The sequence below is a fragment of the Thalassophryne amazonica genome, unplaced genomic scaffold (genome assembly GCF_902500255.1).
Source record: "Thalassophryne amazonica unplaced genomic scaffold, fThaAma1.1, whole genome shotgun sequence".
NCBI lineage: Eukaryota > Metazoa > Chordata > Actinopteri > Batrachoidiformes > Batrachoididae > Thalassophryne > Thalassophryne amazonica.
In genome coordinates, this window is record NW_022986397.1 from 13,066 (window position 1) to 40,045 (window position 26,980).

General features: G+C 45.5%; 1 protein-coding gene across 3 annotated transcripts; it reads left to right on the top strand.

The window, feature by feature from the left end:
- Window positions 1-264: 264 nt before the first annotated feature.
- On the top strand, window positions 265-25,446 carry LOC117506162 (polypeptide N-acetylgalactosaminyltransferase 11-like). Of its 3 annotated transcripts, XM_034165666.1 has the most exons (4): window positions 265-400; window positions 16,857-16,983; window positions 24,965-25,218; window positions 25,293-25,446. In XM_034165666.1, the coding sequence occupies exons 3-4, from the start codon at window positions 24,996-24,998 to the stop codon at window positions 25,418-25,420; spliced, it is 351 nt and encodes a 116-aa protein (XP_034021557.1). In that variant the 5' UTR covers window positions 265-400; window positions 16,857-16,983; window positions 24,965-24,995; the 3' UTR covers window positions 25,421-25,446. The 3 variants fall into 3 exon arrangements, with proteins under 3 accessions (XP_034021557.1, XP_034021556.1, XP_034021558.1); XM_034165665.1 differs by lacking the exon at window positions 16,857-16,983 and having other exon boundaries at window positions 280-400; window positions 24,977-25,218; XM_034165667.1 differs by lacking the exon at window positions 16,857-16,983 and having other exon boundaries at window positions 280-395; window positions 24,972-25,218.
- Window positions 25,447-26,980: the final 1,534 nt, after the last annotated feature.

A 26,980-nucleotide genomic window follows, 5' to 3' on the forward strand; every position in this document is an offset into this window, starting at 1 on the left:
AGAAAACTGGTCTGTCCCCACTTCTCCAAAATAACCACCTACCTGCTGCAGTCAGGTGAAATGTGGGCGTGTCCTTCAGTTCTGTAAAAGTGTTGTGATTTTGACAAAAGAAAAACTAAAGTGGTCTTTTCAAAAAAGAGAAGTTTGGAGGCTGCTGGTGTTTTCTGATCTGCCGGACAGACAGAGTGCAGCTCAAACGGAAGTCAACTTCCTTATTGCTGTGGATTCTGATTATTGTGGAGGGCTGACCGGATGTCACATGTCAGCGTGATGTACAGACGGAGGCTTTTATTCTGAGGTCGACGATGCTGAAACTGCGCTTTAATTTCATGTTTTCAGCACAAACGGCTCAATGAGCCGTTAATGGGTGGTGCCGGAGTGCTGCTGAGCAAGCTCAAGTGTGAGTACTAAAGTAACTGATGCGTGGAGCTGAAACGCATCAAGCGTTGAATTTACTGTTGTAGTGAATGAAGCTGTGTTAGCCGTTAGCTCCGCCGTTAGCCCCGTACAGGTGAGTTGGTGGTTCCATTATCGGACAAGCTGAAACTCGAACCTTGACAGAAATCACCGACGGATCGAACCGTCTGTCGTCGTGTCGGATAAAAGGCACGTAATCAACTCGTTCAGTCTCATGTCTTATTGTTTTGATCACGTCCGATACCCACTGACTCCCGTTAAGGGTCACAGGGGGTGGAGCCCCCCGAACAAGAACACAGGCCACAGTGGTAAGAAAAACTCCCACTGAGGAAGAAACCTCAAGCAGACCAGGCTCACAGGGGTGACCCTCTGCTTAGGCCATTCTAACAGAAGGTTTTTACAAGTTTTTACTAAATGGAACATAACAACAAAAGATAAATTTGATGAGAAATCCATGCAGGCGTCCAGTCACAGGCAGGGGTAGGGATGGGTATTGATAAGATTTTATCCATATCGATGCCATTATCAATTCCGCTTATCGATCCGATTCCTTATCGATCCCCTTATCAATACTTCTTGTGAATTTTCTGTGTAGTAAAAGTAGGCTTTACAGGTTTTCTGTGTCAACAACATTTTATTGACTCTTAATCCAATCCAATCCACCTTTATTTATATAGCACATTGTACCAACACAAAGAACTGCACAGAAAACCAAATGACACTAATTAGAAGAAGAAATAGAAAAAAAATACAGTTTAAAAACACCACGTACAGTAAAACAATTACAATCAATATGAAAATAAAATAAGACAAAATGCAATTGCAAATACAATATAATTGGTCACTGGATCCTTGATCTGTGGCACAGGTTCACCCAGGAGTCGTCAAGACCTTATTTAAGACATTGTTTTGGTGATTAGGGACGTCCTCGTGTATTGTAATAAATACTCCAAAGAAAGTCAAGAGCTTCTCTCAGAATTTAGAGGAATAGACCTGAAAGAAGTTTCTGTTGGAAGTCTTTTAGACATAGGATCAGCAGGTTAGGTGAATTGGAAACTTTGGAATTGTCCAGGTCTCCCTTGTAAAAGAGATATTGATCTCAATGGGACTAACCTGGTTAAATAAAGATTAAATTAAAGTGGGAGGGGGAAGTGTTGGCTGTGTAAATATGTGAAAGACACTGGACTCATCGAGAGGATTTACTACTGCTATAACAGACTCTCGCAGTAGGTGGCAGCACTGCAACAATCAGGACGAGGGTGTGTTTAGTTTATATCACAGAAGCACTTTTTTGTCATGATCCGGAGTCCCGTCGAGATGAGGTGAACGTCGAGATGAGGGGTGTCGCGCTACTGCGCATGCATGCGCACATCACTCTACCCCGAACTTGAAGACGTCACCCGTCGAGATGAGGTGCCACGCGCAACTGCACATGGGGAGATGATGTAACTCGCTCGACGTGCAACTGCGCATGCGCATTTTGTTTTTTTTGTTTTGTTTTTTCTGTCAAAGTTTTTTGTTTTTTTACTAATTGTATTCAGTGTATTTATAGCCTAGTAAGTAAAACATTTTCTGTATTTTACGTTAGGAGCATAAATGTATGTATATGTATATTTTGCCTGTCAAAATATGCTAACTCCAGGTTAAAAATAATTATTGTTTTATAGTGAGTAGATTTTATACATTACTACGTTCGGATGAACAATTTATACATTTATTTGCCCATCAAAATAAGTGAACTTCGTCAAATAATTTTTTCAGTGCACACATATGCAGTTACGCGAGAAACCTCATCTCGACGACGCACCTCATCTCAACAGAACACCGGCCCTTTAGGTCCTGTTGGTACAGCTCTGGACCTTTGTCCTCTTCCATGCTCTGAGCCTTCTGTGCTTTTATTCATGTCACGTCGTTTTCATGGTCATGCTTTGGTTCTAATTGGTTTTCTTTGATTTAGTCTGTGTATCTTTTGCTTGCCGCATATATAGTTTTGCTTATTGTGTGTGTGTATATATATATATATATATATATATATATATATATATATATATATATATATATATATATATATACATCCATCCATTTTCTTCCGCTTTATCCGGAGTCAGGTCGCGGGGGAAGCAGCTCAAGCAAAGCCGCCCAGACCTCCCGATCCACACACACCTCCCCCAGCTCCTCTGGGGGAACCCCAAGGCGTTCCCAAGCCAGCCGAGAGATATAATCCTTCCAGCGTGTCCTGGGTCTTCCCCGGGGCCTCCTCCCAATGGGACGTGCCTGGAACACCTCTCCAGCGAGGCATCCAGGGGGTATTCGGAAAAGATGCCCGAGCCACCTCAACTGACTCCTTTCGACGTGGAGGAGCAGCGGCTCGACTCCGAGCTCCTCCCAAGTGACCGAGCTCCTCACCCTATCTCTAAGGGAGTGCCCAGCCACCCTGTGGAGGAAACCCATCTCGGCCGCTTGTACCCGCGATCTCGTTCTTTCGGTCATGAGCCAAATCTCATGACCATAGGTGAGGATCGGAACGTAGATCGATCGGTAAATCGAGAGCTCTGCCCCCCTACTCAGCTCTCTCTTCACCACGATGGTCCAATACAGCGACCGCATCACTGCAGACGCTGCACCGATCCGTCTATCGATCTCACGCTCCATCCGTCCCTCACTCGTGAACAAGACCCCGAGATACTTAAACTCCTCCACTTGAGGCAAGGACACTCCACCGAGCTGAAGAGGGCAAAGCACCTTTTTCCGGTCGAGAACCATAGCCTCGGATTTGGAGGTGGTGATCTTCATCCCGGGCGCCTCACACTCGGCTGCAAACCGCCCCAGTGCACGCTGAAGCTCCTGATTTGACGAAGCCAACAGAACCACATCGTCCGCAAACAGCAGAGACGAGATTCTGTGGTTCCCAAACCAGACCCCCTCTACACCCTGGCTGCGCCTAGAAATTCTGTCCATAAAAATAATGAACAGAACCGGTGACAAAGGGAAGGACTCCAGGAAGGTCGGGTACTCTACACTGCCGCTCGGCCCGTAGGCCTAGACAACGGTGAGAGACCTGTCCCCGACCCGAAGGTGTAGGGACGTGACCCTCTCCTTCACCGGAGTGAACTCCAACACATGGCGACTGAGCTGGGGAGCAATAAGTAATACAACCCCAGCTCTCCGCCTCTCCCCGTGGGCAATGCCAGAAAAATGAAGCGTCCAGCCCCTCTCCAGGAGTTGGGTACCAGAGCCCATGCTGTGCGTGGAGGTGAGCCCGACTGTCTCTAGTCGGTATCTCTCAACCTCCCGCACAAGCTCAAGCTCCTTGCCCCCCAGTGAGGTGACATTCCATGTCCCAACAGCCAGGGGCTGTGAGCATGGACCGGGCCGCCGGGCCAACCGCCCTCGACCGCCACCCAATCCTCTCTGCACCCGACCCCCATGGCCCTCTCTGCAGGTGGTGAACCCACAGGAGGGTGGCCCACGTTGCTCCTTCGGGCTGGGCCCCATGGGCTAAGGCCCGACCACCAGGCGCTCGTGCGCGAGCCCCAACCCCAGGCCTGGCTCCAGGGTGGGACCCCGGCTCCGCCATACCGGGCGACATCTCGGTCCTTGATCTTTCACTGGTCATGGAGGTTCTGTGCTGCCCTTAGTCTGACCCATCACCTAGGACCTGTTTGCCTTGGGAGACCCTACAGGGAGCACAAAGCCCCTGACAACATAGCTCTTAGGATCATCCGGATACGCAAACTTCCCCACCACGATAAGGTGGGCAGCTAGCTAATATTTCTACCTCATTTCTTATGTCTTGTACTGTTACAAGTATTATTATTATTATTATTATTATTATTATTATTGCTTATCCTTGTACACGCTGTTCAATGAACATTTTCCTCTACTTGCACCCACCTTGTGTGTTTTCTTAAGAGCTGACGTAACGTGAATTTCTCCTCTGTGAGATCAGTAAAGTTTATCTATCTATCTATTATTGTTTGCTCTCATTTTTGGTCCCTTTAGTTGCTTTAGTCTTGGTTGTGTTCTGTTTATCACATTTATTGTATTATGCCTTAGTCACAGGTTTTGGTTATGTATCTTCTAGTGTTTCTTATCTCATTAAGTTCCATTTGTTATTTATTATTCTATAATCTCTGGTTTTGTTTGCTTGTCATCATTTATTTTCGAGTTAGCCATTTACTAGTTTGCCACATTGTTATCATTTATCGTATCACCTTTTATTCTGTAGTCTTCATCGGTTCCGTTCTAGTTCTGTCCAGCCTGTGCTTGTTTTCAGCACTTAAGCCCTCACAGTCCCTCACTTCCCTCCAGGTTGTTGAACTCGCTTTGCTTCTCATCCTCACATCCTTGTTTCAGTCCTGTTAGTCTTGTTGTTTGACCTTGCTTGTTTTTGCCATCCTCCACCACACCGTGATCCTGATCCCTGCCTGTTTGCTGACCTACTGTTCTGCCTCTCACCCCGCTGACTGCCACCCTGTGTACCGTACCATTGCCTGTTACCTTGATAAAACCTTTTTTACCTTTCCTCCTGTGCCTGCGAGTCTGCATTGTGTGTCCTAGTCCCAGACTACCAATAACCAGCAAAAATCTATTTAAGCATAAAAATTCAAAAAGAAAAAATAATATAGCACCCTCAACTGCACCACAGACTAAAACAGTTAAATGTGGTCTATTAAACATTAGGTCTCTCTCTTCTAAGTCCCTGTTAGTAAATGATATAATAATTGATCAACATATTGATTTATTCTGCCTTACAGAAACCTGGTTACAGCAGGATGAATATGTTAGTTTAAATGAGTCAACACCCCCGAGTCACACTAACTGCCAGAACGCTCGTAGCACGGGCCGAGGCGGAGGATTAGCAGCAATCTTCCATTCCAGCTTATTAATTAATCAAAAACCCAGACAGAGCTTTAATTCATTTGAAAGCTTGACTCTTAGTCTTGTCCATCCAAATTGGAAGTCCCAAAAACCAGTTTTATTTGTTGTTATCTATCGTCCTCCTGGTCGTTACTGTGAGTTTCTCTGTGAATTTTCAGAACTTTTGTCTGACTTAGTGCTTAGCTCAGATAAGATAATTATAGTGGGCAATTTTAACATCCACACAGATGCTGAGAATGACAGCCTCAACACTGCATTTAATCTATTATTAGACTCAATTGGCTTTGCTCAAAAAGTAAATGAGTCCACCCACCACGTTAATCATATCTTAGATCTTGTTCTGACTTATGGTATGGAAATAGAAGACTTAACAGTATTCCCTGAAAACTCCCTTCTGTCTGATCATTTCTTAATAACATTTACATTTACTCTGATGGACTACCCAGCAGTGGGGAATCAATCAATCAATCAATCAATTTTTTTTTTATATAGCGCCAAATCACAACAAACAGTTGCCCCAGGCGCTTTATATTGTAAGGCAAGGCCATACAATAATGATGTAAAACCCCAACGGTCAAAACGACCCCCTGTGAGCAAGCACTTGGCTACAGTGGGAAGGAAAAACTCCCTTTTAACAGGAAGAAACCTCCAGCAGAACCAGGCTCAGGGAGGGGCAGTCTTCTGCTGGGACTGGTTGGGGCTGAGGGAGAGAACCAGGAAAAAAGACATGCTGTGGAGGGGAGCAGAGATCGATCACTAATGATTAAATGCAGAGTGGTGCATACAGAGCAAAAAGAGGAAAGAAACAGTGCATCATGGGAACCCCCCAGCAGTCTACGTCTATAGCAGCATAACTAAGGGATGGTTCAGGGTCACCTGATCCAGCCCTAACTATAAGCTTTAGCAAAAAGGAAAGTTTTAAGCCTAATCTTAAAAGTAGAGAGGGTGTCTGTCTCCCTGATCTGAATTGGGAGCTGGTTCCACAGGAGAGGAGCCTGAAAGCTGAAGGCTCTGCCTCCCATTCTACTCTTACAAACCCTAGGAACTACAAGTAAGCCTGCAGTCTGAGAGCGAAGCGCTCTATTGGGGGTGATATGGTACTACGAGGTCCCTAAGATAAGATGGGACCTGATTATTCAAAACCTTATAAGTAAGAAGAAGAATTTTAAATTCTATTCTAGAATTAACAGGAAGCCAATGAAGAGAGGCCAATATGGGTGAGATATGCTCTCTCCTTCTAGTCCCCGTCAGTACTCTAGCTGCAGCATTTTGAATTAACTGAAGGCTTTTTAGGGAACTTTAGGACAACCTGATAATAATGAATTACAATAGTCCAGCCTAGAGGAAATAAATGCATGAATTAGTTTTTCAGCATCACTCTGAGACAAGACCTTTCTGATTTTAGAGATATTGCGTAAATGCAAAAAAGCAGTCCTACATATTTGTTTAATATGCGCTTTGAATGACATATCCTGATCAAAAATGACTCCAAGATTTCTCACAGTATTACTAGAGGTCAGGGTAATGCCATCCAGAGTAAGGATCTGGTTAGACACCATGTTTCTAAGATTTGTGGGGCCAAGAACAATAACTTCAGTTTTATCTGAGTTTAAAAGCAGGAAATTAGAGGTCATCCATGTCTTTATGTCTGTAAGACAATCCTGCAGTTTAGCTAATTGGTGTGTGTCCTCTGGCTTCATGGATAGATAAAGCTGGGTATCATCTGCGTAACAATGAAAATTTAAGCAATACCGTCTAATAATACTGCCTAAGGGAAGCATATATAAAGTGAATAAAATTGGTCCTAGCACAGAACCTTGTGGAACTCCATAATTAACTTTAGTCTGTGAAGAAGATTCCCCATTTACATGAACAAATTGTAATCTATTAGACAAATATGATTCAAACCACCGCAGCGCAGTGCCTTTAATACCTATGGCATGCTCTAATCTCTGTAATAAAATTTTATGGTCAACAGTATCAAAGCAGCACTGAGGTCTAACAGAACAAGCACAGAGATGAGTCCACTGTCCGAGGCCATAAGAAGATCATTTGTAACCTTCACTAATGCTGTTTCTGTACTATGATGAATTCTAAAACCTGACTGAAACTCTTCAAATAGACCATTCCTCTGCAGATGATCAGTTAGCTGTTTTACAACTACCCTTTCAAGAATTTTTGAGAGAAAAGGAAGGTTGGAGATTGGCCTATAATTAGCTAAGATAGCTGGGTCAAGTGATGGCTTTTTAAGTAATGGTTTAATTACTGCCACCTTAAAAGCCTGTGGTACATAGCCAACTAACAAAGATAGATTGATCATATTTAAGATCGAAGCATTAAATAATGGTAGGGCTTCCTTGAGCAGCCTGGTAGGAATGGGGTCTAATAAACATGTTGATGGTTTGGATGAAGTAACTAATGAAAATAACTCAGACAGAACAATCGGAGAGAAAGAGTCTAACCAAATCACTGAAAGCATCACTGAAAGCAGCCAAAGATAACGATACGTCTTTGGGATGGTTATGAGTAATTTTTTCTCTAATAGTTAAAATTTTGTTAGCAAAGAAAGTCATGAACTCATTACTAGTTAAAGATAATGGAATACTCAGCTCAATAGAGCTCTGACTCTTTGTCAGCCTGGCTACAGTGCTGAAAAGAAACCTGGGGTTGTTCTTATTTTCTTCAATTAGTGATGAGTAGAAAGATGTCCTAGCTTTACGGAGGGCTTTTTTATAGAGCAACAGACTCTTTTTCCAGGCTAAGTGAAGATCTTCTAAATTAGTGAGACGCCATTTCCTCTCCAACTTACGGGTTATCTGCTTTAAGCTACGAGTTTGAGAGTTATACCATGGAGTCAGACACTTCTGATTTAAAGCTCTCTTTTTCAGAGGAGCTACAGCATCCAAAGTTGTCTTCAATGAGGATGTAAAACTATTGACGAGATACTCTATCTCCCTTACAGAGTTTAGGTAGCTACTCTGCACTGTGTTGTTATATGGCATTAGAGAACATAAAGAAGGAATCATATCCTTAAACCTAGTTACAGTGCTTTCTGAAAGACTTCTAGTGTAATGAAACTTATTCCCCACTGCTGGGTAGTCCATCAGAGTAAATGTAAATGTTATTAAAAAATGATCAGACAGAAGGGAGTTTTCAGGGAATACTGTTAAGTCTTCTATTTCCATACCATAAGTCAGAACAAGATCTAAGATATGATTAAAGTGGTGGGTGGACTCATTTACTTTTGAGCAAAGCCAATAGAGTCTAATAATAGATTAAATGCAGTGTTGAGGCTGTCATTCTCAGCATCTGTGTGGATGTTAAAATCGCCCACTATAATTATCTTATCTGAGCTAAGCACTAAGTCAGACAAAAGGTCTGAAAATTCACAGAGAAACTCACAGTAACGACCAGGTGGACGATAGATAATAACAAATAAAACTGGTTTTTGGGACTTCCAATTTGGATGGACAAGACTAAGAGACAAGCTTTCAAATGAATTAAAGCTCTGTCTGGGTTTTTGATTAATTAATAAGCTGGAATGGAAGATTGCTGCTAATCCACCGCCCCGGCCCGTGCTACGAGCATTCTGACAGTTAGTGTGACTCGGGGGTGTTGACTCATTTAAACTAACATATTCATCCTGCTGTAACCAGGTTTCTGTTAGGCAGAATAAATCAATATGTTGATCAATTATTATATCATTTACCAACAGGGACTTAGAAGAGAGAGACCTAATGTTTAATAGACCACATTTAACTGTTTTAGTCTGTGGTGCAGTAGAAGGTGCTATATTATTTTTTCTTTTTGAATTTTTATGCTTAAATAGATTTTTGCTGGTTATTGGTAGTCTGGGAGCAGGCACCCGTCTCTACGGGGATGGGGTAATGAGGGGATGGCAGGGGGAGGAGAAGCTGCAGAGAGGTGTGTAAGACTACAACTCTGCTTCCTGGTCCAACCCTGGATAGTCACGGTTTGGAGGATTTAAGAAAATTAGCCAGATTTCTAGAAATGAGAGCTGCTCCATCCAAAGTGGGATGGATGCCGTCTCTCCTAACAAGACCAGGTTTCCCCAGAAGCTTTGCCAATTATCTATGAAGCCCACCTCATTTTTTGGACACCACTCAGACAGCCAGCAATTCAAGGAGAACATGCGGCTAAACATGTCACTCCCGGTCTGATTGGGGAGGGGCCCAGAGAAAACTACAGAGTCCGACATTGTTTTTGCAAAGTTACACACCGATTTAATGTTAATTTTAGTGACCTCCGATTGGCGTAACCGGGTGTCATTACTGCCGACGTGAATTACAATCTTACCAAATTTACGCTTAGCCTTAACCAGCAGTTTCAAATTTCCTTCAATGTCGCCTGCTCTGGCCCCCGGAAGACAATTGACTATGGTTGCTGGTGTCGCTAACTTCACATTTCTCAAAACAGAGTCGCCAATAACCAGAGTTTGATCCTCGGCGGGTGTGTCGTCGAGTGGGGAAAAACGGTTAGAAATGTGAACGGGTTGGCGGTGTACACGGGGCTTCTGTTTAGGGCTACGCTTCCTCCTCACAGTCACCCAGTCAGCCTGCTTTCCCGGCTGCTCGGGATCTGCCAGAGGGGAACAAACGGCGGCTAAGCTACCTTGGTCCGCACCGACTACAGGGGCCTGGCTAGCTGTAGAATTTTCCACGGTGCGGAGCGAGTCTCCATTCGCCCAGCCTGGCCTCCAAAGCTACGAATAAGCTACACTTATTACAAGTACCATTACTGCTAAAGGAGGCCGAGGAATAACTAAACATTTCACACCCAGAGCAGAAAAGTGCGGGAGAGACAGGAGAAGCCGCCATGCTAAATCGGCTAAGAGCTAGTAGCTACGCTAAGCTAGCGGATTCCTAAAAACACGCAAAGTGAATAATGTGTAAATAATTAGAGGTGATTCAGCAGAATGAGTGCTTTAGTTAAGGCACGTAAAGATTACAATGGGAAACAAATCGTAATCTAGATAACTAGATCAATCTAACTGCGCAGATTAAACAGCTAACAGATCAGAAAAACACCGCTGTGCTCCGGAACAGGAAGTGATACAATACCGCAGTGAGAGCCAACACCAGTAGAGCAAGCAAGAGCTCCTGGCAGCTATTTCCACTCAAGTTTGTAAGTTTCTTACACTAGAAGTCTTTCAGAAAGCGCTGTAACTAGGTTTAAGGATATGTTCCTTCTTTATGTTCTCTAATGCCATATACCAAACAGTGCAGAGTAGCTACCTAAACTCTGTAAGTGAGATGAGTATCTCGTCAATAGTTTTACATCCTCATTGAAGACAACTTTGGATGCTGTAGCTCCTCTGAAAAAGAGAGCTTTAAATCAGAAGTGCCTGACTTCCGTGGTATAACTCACAAACTCGCAGCTTAAAGCAGATAACCCGTAAGTTGGAGAGGAAATGGCGTCTCACTAATTTAGAAGATCTTCACTTAGCCTGGAAAAAGAGTCTGTTGCTCTATAAAAAAGCCCTCCGTAAAGCTAGGACATCTTACTACTCATCACTAATTGAAGAAAATAAGAACAACCCCAGGTTTCTTTTCAGCACTGTAGCCAGGCTGACAAAGAGTCAGAGCTCTATTGAGCCAAGTATTCCTTTAACTTTATCTAGTAATGACTTCATGACTTTCTTTGCTAATAAAATTTTAACTATTAGAGAAAAAATGACTCATAACCATCCCAAAGACGTATCGTTATCTTTGGCTGCTTTCAGTGATGCCGGTATTTGGTTAGACTCTTTCTCTCAGATTGTTCTGTCTGAGTTATTTTCATTAGTTACTTCATCCAAACCATCAACATGTCTATTAAACCCCATTCCTACCAGGCTGCTCAAGGAAGCCCTACCATTATTTAATGCTTCGATCTTAAATATGATCAATCTATCTTTATTAGTTGGCTATGTACCACAGGCTTTTAAGGTGGCAGTAATTAAACCATTACTTAAAAAGCCATCACTTGACCCAGCTATCTTAGCTAATTATAGGCCAATCTCCAACCTTCCTTTTCTCTCAAAATTCTTGAAAGGGTAGTTGTTAAACAGCTAACTGATCATCTGCAGAGGAATGGTCTATTTGAAGAGTTTCAGTCAGGTTTTAGAATTCATCATAGTACAGAAACAGCATTAGTGAAGGTTACAAATGATCTTCTTATGGCCTCAGACAGTGGGACTCATCTCTGTGCTTGTTCTGTTAGACCTCAGTGCTGCTTTTGATACTGTTGACCATAAAATTTTATTACAGAGATTAGAGCATGCCATAGGTATTAAAGGCACTGCGCTGCGGTGGTTTGAATCATATTTATCTAATAGATTACAATTTGTTCATGTAAATGGGGAATCTTCTTCACAGACTGAGGTTAATTATGGAGTTCCACAAGGTTCTGTGCTAGGACCAATTTTATTCACTTTATACATGCTTCCCTTAGGCAGTATTATTAGACGGCATTGCTTAAATTTTCATTGTTACGCAGATGATACCCAGCTTTATCTATCCATGAAGCCAGAGAACACACACCAATTAGCTAAACTGCAGGATTGTCTTACAGACGTAAGGACATGGATGACCTCTAATTTCCTGCTTTTAAACTCAGATAAAACTGAAGTTATTGTACTTGGCCCCACAAATCTTAGAAACATGGTGTCTAACCAGATCCTTACTCTGGATGGCATTACCCTGACCTCTAGTAATACTGTGAGAAATCTTGGAGTCATTTTTGATCAAGATATGTCTTTCAAAGCGCATATTAAACAAATATGTAGGACTGCTTTTTTGCATTTACGCAATATCTCTAAAATTAGAAAGGTCTTGTCTCAGAGTGATGCTGAAAAACTAATTCATGCATTTATTTCCTCTAGGCTGGACTATTGTAATTCATTATTATCAGGTTGTCCTAAAAGTTCCCTGAAAAGCCTTCAGTTAATTCAAAATGCTGCTGACGGGGACTAGAAGGAGAGAGCATATCTCACCCATATTGGCCTCTCTTCATTGGCTTCCTGTTAATTCTAGAATAGAATTTAAAATTATTCTTCTTACTTATAAGGTTTTGAATAGTCAGGTCCTTTCTTATCTTAGGGACCTCATAGTACCATATCACCCCAATAGAGCGCTTCACTCTCAGACTGCAGGCTTACTTGTAGTTCCTAGGATTTGTAAGAGTAGAATGGGAGGCAGAGCCTTCAGCTTTCAGGCTCCTCTCCTGTGGAACCAGCTCCCAATTCAGATCAGGGAGACAGACACCCTCTCTACTTTTAAGATTAGGCTTAAAACTTTCCTTTTTGCTAAAGCTTATAGTTAGGGCTGGATCAGGTGACCCTGAACCATCCCTTAGTTATGCTGCTATAGACTTAGACTGCTGGGGGGTTCCCATAATGCATTGAGTGTTTCTTTCTCTTTTTGCTCTGTATGCACCACTCTGCATTTAATCATTAGTGATCGATCTCTGCTCCCCTCCACAGCATGTCTTTTTCCTGGTTCTCTCCCTCAGCCCCAACCAGTCCCAGCAGAAGACTGCCCCTCCCTGAGCCTGGTTCTGCTGGAGGTTTCTTCCTGTTAAAAGGGAGTTTTTCCTTCCCACTGTTGCCAAGTGCTTGCTCACAGGGGGGTCGTTTTGACCGTTGGGGTTTTTTCCGTAATTATTGTATGGCTTTGCCTTACAATATAAAGCGCCTTGGGGCAACTGTTTGTTGTGATTTGGCGCTATATAAATAAAATTGATTTGATTTGTCCTACCACCTTCTGTGCCACACCACACCCCGCGTTGACAGTTTTGAGGTCACAGCGCATTTCTTCATTCACTAAATACCTCAACAAACCACAAAAATTCAATTAAAAAAATGCATAAAAGTATACATATTTGTTGTCAGTCTGGGTAAATCATTGGACTCAGACCCATTGATTATGCAGCTAATCTCATTTCATCAGCATAGAGTGAGACACAAAAACAAACTTGTTTTCATCATGTTGAGTGGTCAGAGCTATTTCTGACCACCAGCTAGCGCTGGCGTAATGTGAACTGAAGAACTGATAAGGGAATTGTTAAGCAAAAAGGCTATTGACGTCGGTGGATCAAATAATTTCTTATCGATTCTTAACAGGAACCGGTTTTCGATACCCATCCCAATGTACAAAGCGTGCATACACACAAAAATGTCTGTCTCCATGCTAACATTGAGATGTTTATAAAGTGACATGACCGTGGAAATGCATCAGGCAAAAATCCTAGCTGGTGTACACACGTTTATACAGCTATTGTTCCTCTGCCGACACGTAGAGGTGATGCTGGGAACTGTTAATAGAGTGAAAACATGAAGTCATCAGAGTGATGTGCACATCAAAAACATACTGATGAATACTTTACACACCCACATGTTTGCAATTATATGGGTGGATATAAAAACATGAACAAAGTGATGCGTAAAATGGCATTAATAGTGGCTGCCTTAATGTTGTTAGAGGACCTTGTAAATGGTGCAATCTGACATGAGCGTGTTTTACTTCCAAATGACAATAATTGGCTCATAAGCCGATTTTGTTTACCAAGGCCACTGTTACTGGAGTCACGCACAGAACTGCGGCCTGCCCAGAGCGCAATACGGTGAGGAGCCAGGGGCTGTTTGTGCCCACACAGGTGCTGACCATGCTGGGCTTCCTAGAAATGGGTATTCCAGCGGGAGCTGGCTGATCGGCAGGAGTGTGCCAGTCAACCTTGAGCCGAGCCAGCTGTGTGGAACACAATCATGTCACCCAGGTACATCAATTCCAACATTAAAGCACGATTTACAGCGAGAACCGGTTTCTCGAATGTGATCAGATCTATTGACTGCACACATGTTGATATAAAGGCGCATCACATGATTAATTTGTTTTTGTTAATAGGAAACATTTTCATTCCGTCAGTGTTCAAACCCTATGTGATGCATGAATGCGCATCAGGCTGGAGGCTGGCACCGTGCGTGGTGGGTGGCTGCTTGGTGGGTAAATAGTTTATTTGTGTAATTGTTCTGAATGAAAACCAGTGCAGAAACATTTGGGCACATGTGCATTCAAATATGTTTTTTACAGATATAGCTTCTTTATTGTCATTGTAACCAGTACAACGAAAGGTAAGGTGCAGCCTTTCAGTGCAAATATAAAAATGAGTAAACCACACACAGACTTAAAAGGTCTGGAGTAAAAAAACTAAAAATAAACATAAAATTTAACCAAATGAAAGAGGTGTGTCCAGAGTGCAAATTAAAAAATAAAAAATATATAAGAACATAGTAACAAAAAAGAGATTGCATATAAAAAAAGAGAAAAATACATACAAAACTGTGGGTATTTCAGTGGCAGTGGATATTGCACAGAAACATATATTTTCCTCATTCCCAGGGTGTCATGTGACCTGGCTGTTTGGTTCCATTCAAAACTCTAACAGCAGTTGTGTAGGAACTGTTTTTCAGTCTGTTTGTTCTTGCTTTAATGGTTCTTTAGTGCGCCTGAATCACGCGTGCTTCATATGCAAATAGCCATAATGTTGTTAAAGCACATTTTAAAGCTATACATAATACCGTGAAACCGCAGCATTTTTGCCCACAGTTATCATAGCGTCCAAATCTCATACTGGCTCATGCCTAAACACACGGTCCGCTCAACATGTGGAGGGACTATTCGCCCAGCGGCCGGCTGCTGTCTCTCTCTGTCCGGTGTGAGGGGAGCCCCTCACACAGCTACAGCTCCATCCACGGCCACACTGACAACATTCTCTGTCCACTCTTACGTCTGTGTTTTGCTCAGACTCGCACTGAGTGTTTCGCTTCGAGTGTTTCGTTTTTCAGTTTACACTGTACGATATTTTCAATCCTTGTACTTGGCTCCAGCTCAAACTGTGCAACAAAACTGCAGGGTTTAAAAGTTCAGAGCGCACGATTCATGTTCTCACACTGTACGGCCCGATGCTCTGATGCGATCTGACTGCTCACATTGTACGTTCAAACACCACATGTCGGAAGCTTTTTTTTTTTCTTTAAAAAAATTTTATTTCATGCCTATCAGCACGCACAGTGAGTGAAATCAGGTGGGGGAGACTGAACGTATATGCGCGCATGCGCACACACAGCTGACAGCAACATGATCCATGAGAGGACGGTAAAAAAGAAAACAAACATTCATAACAGGTGTTGCTACTTACACTGTTGTATAAATAAACTATATTTCATACGGAGTCATACAGCTGTGCAAAGTGCAGCAACTCTCATCTGTCGTAAATCCTGTTGTTGTCTGCTGTGTGTGTGTGTGTGTGTGCGCGTGCGCATATACGTTCTGTCTCCCACCGCCTGATTCCACTCACTGTGTGCGCTGATAGGCATGAACTTTAATATGATATTAGGTTATTGCGAGGGAACGCAAAAAAAAGACAAGACTTTACATGAGATCACTGTTTGCTGTCTCCGGTGTTTGCTCACGCACAGTGCGCGAGGTAATCAGCGCGTACACGCTTGTAGCGCTGCTTCAACAGCGCAGAACCCTCACGAGCCACGACGGCAGACCAAAATATCAAACAGGTTTGATTTTCATCGGACCATACGATTCCTGATCGTGAGGTGGTCGTGAGATGTTAAACGCAGCTCGTTACTCCATGTAGACTGCACGATGCAGGACACACGATTAAGCTGAAACTCGGCGCGATCCAAAAATTTTTCGCACGAGTGAAAAATCAGCTGAAAAAGGGCCAAAAATCGCACATTGTAAGCCCGCCTCAAGTAACCGTTCATTGGACACAAAGTCAGTCCAGCAGGAACAAAAGATCCTCCACAGAGACCTGGGACCAAAGACATCCAATTGTGTCTTTAGGTCACTGGTTCAAGTCCATCTGACCACCAAGCATGAAGCACCAGGACCCTACAGACTTGAACCTTCATTCTCCTGCAGATATCAGCATCATCAAACAGTTCTAACCTTTGCCCTCATGACTCCATAAACTGTTTTTTGTTTTTTTTTTTTTTTTCCTCTCTGACTGTAAAGTAAGATGTTGGTAACTGTGTCCCTGTGGTTGTGGATGCTGCATCAGCACTTTGCGCTGACAGTTCTTATTCTGCTGTGACCTTTGACCCTTCAGTCAGGGGGTAACAGAGTGGTTGAGGGGAGTTCGAGTTCCTGTTTCAGTCCAGTTCCTTTGGGCTGATACTGAAACACAAATGAGATCTCGGAGGTCTTTGAGACAGACGTTTGGGTCTGGCCCACTTTTGAGAAGGTTTGTAAGTGGTCTCAGTCATTGACGTGGACCCATGACTGCGCTGGTTCTTTGTGTTTGTGAACCTGCTGAGTGTCCAGATCAATGAGTAACAGACGTCCAGTTTAGCACCAAGACTGGCTCATAAAGCACCCAAACCACTTCCTGTAATCCGGTCAAAGACCACGTAGTCCATTTTAGTGTTTGAGTCCAGGACTGTCAGAGCTTCAGGGTCTGTTTCTGTGTCTGAGAGGCACACAACCGTGGTCTCGGCTCACTCTGGGCATTCTTTTTTAAATTATTATTGTTATTTGGTTTAGATATTCCTGGTTCTGCTGCTGGAAGAGGAAATAAAACAACCTACCGCAGAAGGACAGACTGCATGAAGACGCTAAGATTTAACCAGAAAACCAGAACCCGTCTTCATCACAGCATCTGAGAGGAAATGTGAGGACAAAACACTCATTTAAAGTCATAATGTGGGATTCTCACACTCTCTTTCCCTGTACTCCCTGTCTCTCTCTCTCTCTCTCTCTCTCTCTCTCCTGTCTCTCAATTTTCAATTTCAGTGGAGTTTTATTGACATGGGAAACACACGTTTACATTGTCAAAGCAAGTGTTACGTAGAACAAAAAATACAAATGAAGTAGATGTACATACAGTTAATATTCTACAGTAAATAAATGTGTAAACATGAGATGTGAGATTGAAATAACAGTAAAAATTGTGTTTTCTGTGTAAAAATATTCTGTCCTATAAACTGTGTTATATGATACGTAGATAAAGTGACGTATCAGTTTAATGTCCTGTTTTGGGTTTACGGTGGTTTGTGTCCGTTGTTCCTTCTTTTCGTGTCTCAAACCTTGCTGCTGTGTTTGTTGTCCTTCAGCCAACAGATAGTGAAGTTTGTCGATGTTGCTCTCAGAGTCTGTTTGGGTGTTTGTGATCTGTGTCTCTGTTCGTGTCTCTTTGGTGCAGCGGGCAGGTGGTCAGGAAGTGCAGCTCGCTCTCCACCTGGTGTTGTGAGCAGTGGGTCTGTAACAGTCTGTCTTCTCTGGGGAGCCAGGTCTGTCTGTGGCGGCCTTTCTCCATGGCCAGGCTGTGCTCACCGAGTCTGTACGTGGTCAAGGATTTCCTGAGCTTTGGGTTGGTCACAGTGCTCAGGTATTCTGCCACTGAGTTCTGTCTGTTTAGGGACAAACGGGGTTTTGGTTGTTTTTTTTTTCCAATGCGTCACATAGTTTTCTTTTAATTTTCTTATAATTTGGTTTAGTCTAACAGGGTTTGTGTTTGTGTAGAGAGTTCCAGAACCAGAGGGCTGAGGGGGCGTCTCTCTACAGTCTCTCTGTGGATCAGGACTTTGTTATCCAGCATACTGGGGTCACTGTTTTTAAGGTGCTCATCAAATTTAATGGCTCTCTTTTGAACTTTAATATTTAGTGGGTATCGTCCTAATCCTGCTCTGTGTGTGTTGTTCTGTGTTTTCTGTTGGACGTGGAGGATGGATTTATAGAATTCTGCATGCAGAGTCTCAGTTTGGTGTTTGTCCCATTTTGCTAAGTCTTGGTTGGCGAGCGGGTTCAGACCTCACAACCATAAAGAGACATGGGTTCTATGACGGAGTCCAATATTTGGAGCCAGATTTGAATTGGGACGTCTAGTTTGATGTTCTTTTTGATGTCATAAAAAGCCCTTCTTGTCTCGTCTCTCAGGTCATTTACAGCTTTGTTGAAGTTGTCTGTGGTGCTGATGTTTATTCTGAGGTTGGTTACTTTTTTGTGTTTTCTAGGACCGTCTGATCCAGGAAGAAATGATATTTGTGTGACTGGAGGTTGAGTCCTTTTTTGGAATATCATCATTTTTGTCTTGGTTAGATTCACTTTCAAGGCCCTGTCAAAGATTGAGTTTGAGCAACAGACAAAAATTTGTCTGAGGGGAATGAATGAAAAAAATATGTGACGTTAGTGTTCTGCTGAGGTTTATCAACTAAATTATGGCCCTGTCGCACATCACGCAACGATTTCCTGAACAAAGGGAAAAAAGTTAAAAAAAAGTCACAGTTCGTTGAGAAAAGGTGGAGGAACGAGCTTTATTACCAAATAGCCTGTGAATCAAGAGTGCAAAAGGGACAAAAGAGGAACGAAATGAAGCCAAAGCTAATGTTGATCTCGACGCTTTAAATGAAACGCGCCTGGAGCCACAGCTGGAGCAGTGTGTGTCTGCATCTCTGAGGTCCAGGACTCGGTGCTGGGATGGAGCTCAGCTGCAAACAGAAACACGTGATCCGACCCACCGTGGAGGGTGGATCCACCTGCTCTAGTTCCTCATCCAGAAGAAAAGAGAGATCATCTTCTTCATCGTCAGAATCCTCACTGTCTGACGACACACTGCGCTCAGTCTTGCTCCAATTAAAACACACACAAAAAAACTGAAGTGCTTATTCAACATTCATAAGACGCCTCATTTTTACAAAAAAAACAAAAAAAAAACACCACCACACCACAGACGCTAAATAGTAAGTCCCTTCAGCTGCTCCCTTGTTTTTGCACTCGGGGTCGCCACAGCAAATACAAGGTGGATCTGCATGTTGAATTGGCACAGGTTTTATGCCGGATGCCCTTCCTGATGCAACTCCACATTACATGGAGAAATGTGGCAGGAACCCGGAACCTTCTGAACTGAAACCAAGTGCATTAACCACTTGGCCACCACCCCTACTCACCACAGACGCTAAATACACCACCAAAATTATACACACTGCAAACATGCCAAATATTTCTCAAATCTCTCAAATACCAAAACTCTAATCGCTGTGATATCTCCAACATCCATTCCTCCATCCATTTTCTTCTGCAGGCCTTAAATTAGGAAATTACATCTGATCCGAATATCCATCCATCCATTTTCTTCCGCTTTATCCGGAGTCGGGTCGCAGGGGCAGCAGCTCAAGCAAAGCCGCCCAGACCTCCCGATCCACACACACCTCCTCCGGGGGAACCCCAAGGCGTTCCCAAGCCAGCTGCGAGATGTAGTCCCTCCAGCTTGTCCTGGGTCTTCCCTGGGGCCTCCTCCTGATGGGACGTGCCCAGAACACTTCTCCAGCGAGGCATCCAGGGGGCATCCGAAAAAGATGCCCGAGCCACCTCAACTGGCTCCTTTCGACATGGAGGAGCAGCTGCTCGACTCCGAGCTCCTCCTGAGTGACCGAGCTCCTCACCCTATCTCTAAGGGAGCACTCAGCCACCCTGCGGAGGAAACTCATCTAGGCCGCTTGTACTCACGATCTTGTTCTTTCGGTCATGAGCCAAATCTTGTGACCATAGGTGAGGATCGGAACGTAGATCAATCGGTAAATCGAGAGCTTTGCCCCCCTGCTCAGCTCTCTCTTCACCACGACGGTCCGATACACAACTGCATCACTTCTGATGCTGCACCAATCTGTCTGTTGTCACGCTTCATCCATCCCTCTCTCGTGAACAAGACCCTGAGATACTTAAACTCCACCACTTGAGGCAAGGACACTCCACCAACCTGAAGAGGGCAAAGCACCTTTTTCCAGTTGAGAACCATGGCCTTGGATTTGGAGGTGCTGATCTTCATCCCGGACACTTCACACTCGGCTGCAAACTGCTCCAGTGCACGCTGAAGGTCCTGATTTGACGAAGCCAACAGAACCACATCGTCCGCAAACATCAGAAACGAGATTCTGTGGTTCCCAAACTGGACCCCCTCTACACCCTGACTGCGCCGAGAATTTCTTTCCGTAAAATTAATGAACAGAACCGGTGACAAAGGGCAGCCCTGGCGGAGGCCGACATGCGCTGGAAACAGGTTTGACTTACTACCGGCACTGCGAACCAAGCTCCTGCTGCGGTCGTACAGGGACCGGATAGCCCTTAACAAAGGACCCCGTACTCCCAGAGCACCCCCCACAGGGTGCCTCGAGGGACATGGTTGAACGCCTTCTCCAGATCCACAAAACACATGTGGACTGGTTGGGCGAACTCCCATGAACCCTCAAGCACCCGATGGAGGATGTAGAGCTGGTCCAGTGTGCTGCGACCAGGACAAAAACCACACTGCTCCTCCTGAATCTGAGGGTCGACTATCGCTTGAATTCTCCTTTCCAGTACTCTGGATAGACCTTCCTGGGGACGCTGAGGAGTGTGATCCCCCTGTAGTTGGAACACACTCTCCAGTCCCCCTTCTTAAACAGAGGGACCACCACGCCGGTCTGCCAGTCCAGAGGCACCGTAGGACTGCTTCTTTAGCTTGACGGCATCTCTTACTTCCGGCGTCCACCACCAGGTTCGGGGATTGCCACCGCGACAAGCACCAGAGACCCTGCGACCTCACCTGCGAGCGGCCGCATCAACAATGGAGGAGGAGAACATGGTCCACTCGGACTCCATGTCTCCAACCTCCCCCGGGATCTGGGAGAAGCTCTCCTGGAGGTCGGAGTTGAAGACCTCGCTGGCAGAGGGTTCCGCCAGTCGTTCCCAGCAGACCCTCATGATATGTGTGGGCCTGCCAGGTCTGACGGCTTTCTCCCCTCCCAGCGGATCCAACTCACCACCAGGTGGTGATCAGTCGACAGCTCAGCCCCTCTCTTCACCAGAGTGTCCGAGACACATGGCCGAAGGTCAGATGATACGACTACAAAGTCGATCATCGACCTCTGGCTCAGGGTGTCCTGGTGCCACGTGCACTTATGGACACCCTTGTGCTCGAACATGGTGTTTGTGATGGACAAACTGTGGCTAGCACAGAAGTCCAACAACTGAACACCACTTGGGTTCAGATCGGGGAGGCCGTGCTTCCCAATCACCCCCTTCAGGTCTCACTGTCGCCACCCATGTGGATGTCAGAGCACTATCTAGTACCTCTCCCAGGGACTCCAAGAAAGTTGGGTAGTCTGCACTGCCGCTCAGCCCGTAGGCCGAGACAACAGTGAGAGACCTGTCCCCAACTCGAAGGCATAGGGACGCGATCCTCTCAGAATCAGAAGACGTTTATTGCCATTGCCAGTGAACAGGATTCACAGACTAGGAATTTGCTTCGGTACAATGGTGCAACATTAAGAAGAGATAAAATGCTAAGATAAAAAATAACATATTTGTCAAAATAAGATAAAATATAAGATAAAAAAAAAGAAATATGAAAGGCTGTGTGCAACAGAAAAACAGAAAAAACAGTGCAGTGGGAGGAGTGCACTTAAGTACATTGTCTAAAGTGACCCGTGATAAAATGATAAAGTGACAGAGTTAAGCTTGAGGTGACTGAGTTATGAGGTGTTCATGAGTCTAACGGCAGAGGGGAAGAAACTGTTCTTATGGCGGGAGGTTCTGATCCGGATGGACCGTAGCCTCCTGCCCGAGGGGAGTGGTTTGAATAGACCGTGTGCAGGGTGAAAAGGGTCAGCTGTGATCCGACCTGCTCGGCCCAGAGTCCTGGAGACGTGCAGGTCGTGGAGAGATGGAAGGCTACAACCAATCACCTTCTCAGCAGAGGCCACAATGCGCTGCAGTCTGTGTCTGTCCCTGGCTGTGGCCCCGGCGTACCACACCGTGATGGAGGAGCAGAGGATGGACTTGATGATGGCCGTGTAGAACTGCATCATCAGCTGGACAGGCAGCTTGGCCTTCAGCTGCCGCAGGAAGTACATCCTCTGCTGGGCCTTCTTGATGAGGGAGCTGATGGTTGACTCCCACTTGAGGTCCTGGGTGATGGTGGTGCCGAGGAAGCGGTGACAGACCACAGTGGTGATGGGGCTGTTGGTGAGGGCGAGGGAGGGCGGGGGGGCTGTGGCTTTCCTGAAGTCCACGATCATCTCCACTGTTTTCTGGGCATTGAGCTCCAAGTTGTTGCTGCTGCACCAGGTCACCAGCCGCTCCACCTCCCTCCTGTAGGCAGACTCATCCCCATCCGAAATGAGTCCGATGAGGGTGGTGTCGTCCGCAAACTTGATGAGCTTTACAGAGTCGTGGCTGGAGGTGCAGCAGTTAGTGTAGAGGGAGAAGAGCAGAGGGGAAAGGGCACAGCCCTGTGGAGATCCTGTGCTGAGAGCCCGAGTGTTCGAGACATTTTTTTCCAGCCTCACATGCTGACTCCGGTCCGTCAGGAAGTCTGTGATCCACCTGCAGGTGGATTTGGGCACGTGGAGCAGAGAAAACCTGTCCTGGAGCAAAGCTGGAAGGATGGTGTTGAATGCAGAGCTGAAGTCCATAAACAGGATCCTAGCGTAGGTTCCTGGGGAGTCCAGGTGCTGCAGGATGGAATGCAGGGCCAGGTTTATGGCATCATCTACAGACCTATTGGCTCTGTAGGCAAACTGCAGGGGGTCCAGGAGGGGGTCGGTGATGGACTTCAGGTGGGATAAAACCAAGCATTCGAAGGTCTTCATGACTACAGACGTGAGAGCCACAGGCCTGTAGTCATTAAGTCCAGTGACGCGTGGTTTCTTGGGGACTGGAACTATGATTGAGGACTTGAAACAGACTGGTTCACCGAGGTGAACTCCAACACATGGCGACTGAGCTGGGGAGCAGTGAGCAGTGCTACCCCCGCCCACCGCCTCTCCCTGTGGGCAATGCCAGAAAAGTGGAGTGCCTAGCCGCTCTCCAGGAGTTGGGTACCAGAGCTCAAGCTGTGCGTGGAGGTGAGCCCGACTATCTCTAGTTGGTACCTCTCAACCTCCCTCACAAGCTCAGGCTCGTGAGGTGACATTCCACGTCCCGACAGCCAGAGGCTGTGAGCGCGGACTGGGCCGCCAGGCCACCCGCCCTCGACCGCCACCCAATCCTCTTTGCACCCGACCCCCATGGCCCCCTCTGCAGCTGCTGAACCCACAGGAGGGCGGGCCCACGTCACTCTTTCGGGCTGGGCCCAGCCAGGCCCAGCCGGGCCCCGTGGCCTGAGGCCTGAACCACCAGGCACCCGCGAGCCCCAACCCCAGACCTGGCTCCAGGGTGGGGCCCCGGCTCTGCCGTACTGGGCGACGTCTCGGTCCTTGATATTATACTGGTCATGGGAGCTTCTGAACTGCCCTTCGTCTGACCTGTCCCCTAGGACCTGTTTGCCATGAGAGGCCCTACCAGGGGCACAAAGCTCCCGACAACGTAGCTTCTAGGATCTTCCGGGTACACAAACTCCCCCACCGCGATAAGGTGGCAGTTCGAGGGGAAGTATCTCCAACATTCTACTGAAAATGTGATGATGCTAAAGGGTTAAATGAAAAACTTTCTGAATACGTTTCACTTTCCTTTCCTTGGCACACTCTAGCTGTCCACTCCTCCTCCTCCGCCCCCCCCCCCCCTCCCCCCCTGTCTTGCTCTCAGTCACGCTCCAGACCCTGAAAGAGGCATCAGGCTTGTCTGTCTGCAGAGGCTGGACGACAGCAAGCCCTCAGAGCTCATGGACAAAATGCTGCAGCTCCAGGCTGACTTTTTGTGCAGTAACTCTCTCCTCATGTACACAGCGCTGGCCAACACCACTATCACGGGCTGCCGTGCGCTGGTGAAGAGGCTGACAAATTCTTCCTGGCTGGCCAGCACCACGACATGATTGGCAGCTCTCGCCACATCACACGCAGCTCCTCCACAAAAGCGCTCGAAAACCGGCTTTTGTACTGTGTGAAAACATTCAGCTAGTTGAACGAAGTCAAACGAAAGGCTAACGTTACAAAAACTAAGCAAACAATAAGAAACCGTCAAGAACGACAGCAAAACAAAATATGGACCGTTACCCTTCGTTCAAATTTTTCAACAGTTTGAAAATTGTGATGAAGCGACCGCTGCAGGAACGAAGCTGCACAAAGGTTAAACGATGCCAACAAGAATTTGAAAACAGAGATCATCAACAGGTCCAAAACTCCTGACAAAACTAAGAAAACTCAGGAGTGAGTGAGGATTGAACAGGTTTGTGCCATAAATACTCCTTTTGTTCCGTTTGAATTGATACCAAGAATCATTATTATCTTTGAGTTCTTTCAATTTTCATTTCCTTTACTGTGTTCTTTTCTGAGCCACAATGTTTGTTTTTTGGATTAAAGGTTGGTAGCACAATACAAGTTGTGTGAAAAGACTGTGGTGGAAAAACTGACCTGACCCAATAAAAAAATGAAAGATTTTGGAGATTTTTTTGGTGGGTAAATAGATCGGAAAATGTGCTTGAGATTGTTCAGGGCGTGTTTTCAGTCAGGAAGTGTAGGAGTCTGTGGTTGATGATCAGGCAGAAGAAGCTGTTGACACAGACTCCACAGTCATTATTAGGTTCAAGTTTATCAGTTCTTGGGTCCAAATATTGGGGAAGAGCTCAGGACAACGTTAAAGAGCTTTAATGTGGCCAGTTGGAATTTGGGATCTGTGGATTTGATCATTTCATTTAGGATGTTGTCGACACCACAGACCTCTCTCTCTCTCTCTCTCAGTGTAATGTAAAGCGATGCTAACTCAGCCACCATGGCCAGTATCACGCTGCGGTACTTCTGCTATGGTTGCCTTGTCACCTCGGCAACCTGGTCCTTCCTCCTCTTCCTCTACTTCTCCCTGGGGGCGGAGCCTGGCCATGGCAGGATGCCCCAGTCTCTGCACAGCCTGCCAATCACCAAAGGCACCCCTGAGCAGCGGGTGGGGCTACAGTCTCAGCCAGGCCACAAGGGGGCAGAGCTCTCACCAGAGATGGGTAAGTGGAGTTGTCTCACAACAAGGACTGTAAGTTTGTCCAACTGAGACCTGACGCTGTCCGTCTGTTGACAGGTATGATTTATAATGAGGCAGACCAGGCGGTCAGGGACACAGGTTATCACAGACACGCCTTCAACGTGCTCATATCATCCAGACTGGGCTTCCACCGAGATCTGCCCGACACCAGACACGTCCAGTAAGTAAGCCTCATCGCCGTCTACCCAGGGCAGACGTCACCAAACGTCCATCTGAACCCCGACCAAACTGCCTGCTTTCACACACATCGCGAGACGTTGACCCCAAAACATAAATCTGCTGCAGGGATGAGAATCTTCTGTGGATCCGTGGAGTCTGAGTTTTTCTGGGTTTTAGGACCATTTCTGAGATCAGCATAAATCCGTTTGACAAAAATGGGGGGGTGCAGTGGGGCCAGCCGTGCTTGTTAAATCTTTCCTCATATGCACGGAACCGCAGTGCTGAAACTGCACACTAAAATGCGCGATGTCATTGGTTACTTTTTCTACAACAGTGAACTTTCAGAATATCAGAATCTCTGTAACTCTAAAGTCACTGAAACTACCTGGACATTTTGAATTTCTGCAAGTTTTGGTGTGTTGAGCTGCATCTGTAACGTGGCCAAAATGACAGAGAGAGAGGACGAAGACCGCGTTAAAGACATCGATAGGGGTGTTGTTAAAAAAAAAAAAAAAAAAAAAGGTTTAAGTGGACATGTTTGGACAATGAGGTGGACGGGACAAAGACAAGACTCATCTGAATTCATCTGCAAGGTTGAGCTCCCCAGTAAAGTCCTCTGCACGTCAGGGTCGCCTCTTCCCATTCTTCATCCTCAATAATTGTTTGCCTCTAACTCAAGGATCAAGAAAATTTTATTGTCATATGCACAGAACAGAAGAACTTTCCTGCACAATGAAATGTGGCTACTGCATTTAACCCATCCTATTTGCCAGTAGGAGCAGAGGTCGCCATTAGGCACCCGGGGACCAGCTCCAGATGTACATCCCTGCCTTGGTCAACAGCAGGGCTGAGCAAACCAGCACCGACCCATAACAAACAACACACATAACACACAACACATAGGCCGGCCCGGTACATAAAACATATATATGAAGCAAAACGCGAGGGAAAAGGAGAAGAAAAAAAACCCCTCATAGCCGCTGCATTACACAGCGGCAATGAGGAAAAAAAAAATTCCATCAGCACAAAAAAACAATAATCACAGAGACAAAACAAGGACACAGGACGACAACCGAGATTTGAAAGGACCAGTTTATCAGAACACTCCGGAAGGCAGCCAGTTTCGGCGCCGTCGACGGCCTTGTTCGACAGTCTGGGGGGGGGAAGGGAACAGCCCTGCGCAGGCTGAGAAAGTCCTGGACAGTCCACAGTTCACGTCAGGGCTGGAGAAGCTGAGGGGAGGGGGGAAGACAAGGGAGCGAGGCATAAGAGTGTTGTTCTTCTGAGGAGGTATCTTATCACAGCGACCTTGAAGTGCAGCTGTATTTGGGGAAGCCAAATGAATAGCCAGATTAACAGACGCCTGAAAGATTCCACAGTTCTGAGAACAGAGTGGCTCTCAATGCATCTGAAATGTAGAACTCCCACTTCCCCTTCACTTCCAGTGAGTTATCAGACAGGTGAGAATGTAAATATTTATACATGTTCGATATTATTTTAACTTTACTTTTTTCTTCAACCACCTAAATTAATATTTGTTCAATTGGTGTAGGCAGTTGTTTCAA

Excerpts from the sequence above, each read along its gene's own strand:
- LOC117506162 (XM_034165666.1), top strand. The coding sequence starts at position 24,996 with ATGGCCAGTATCACGCTGCGGTACTTCTGCTATGGTTGCCTTGTCACC. Across the intron at positions 25,219-25,292 it reads AGAGCTCTCACCAGAGATGG|GTATGATTTATAATGAGGCA; the intron begins GTAAGTGGAGTT and ends GTCTGTTGACAG.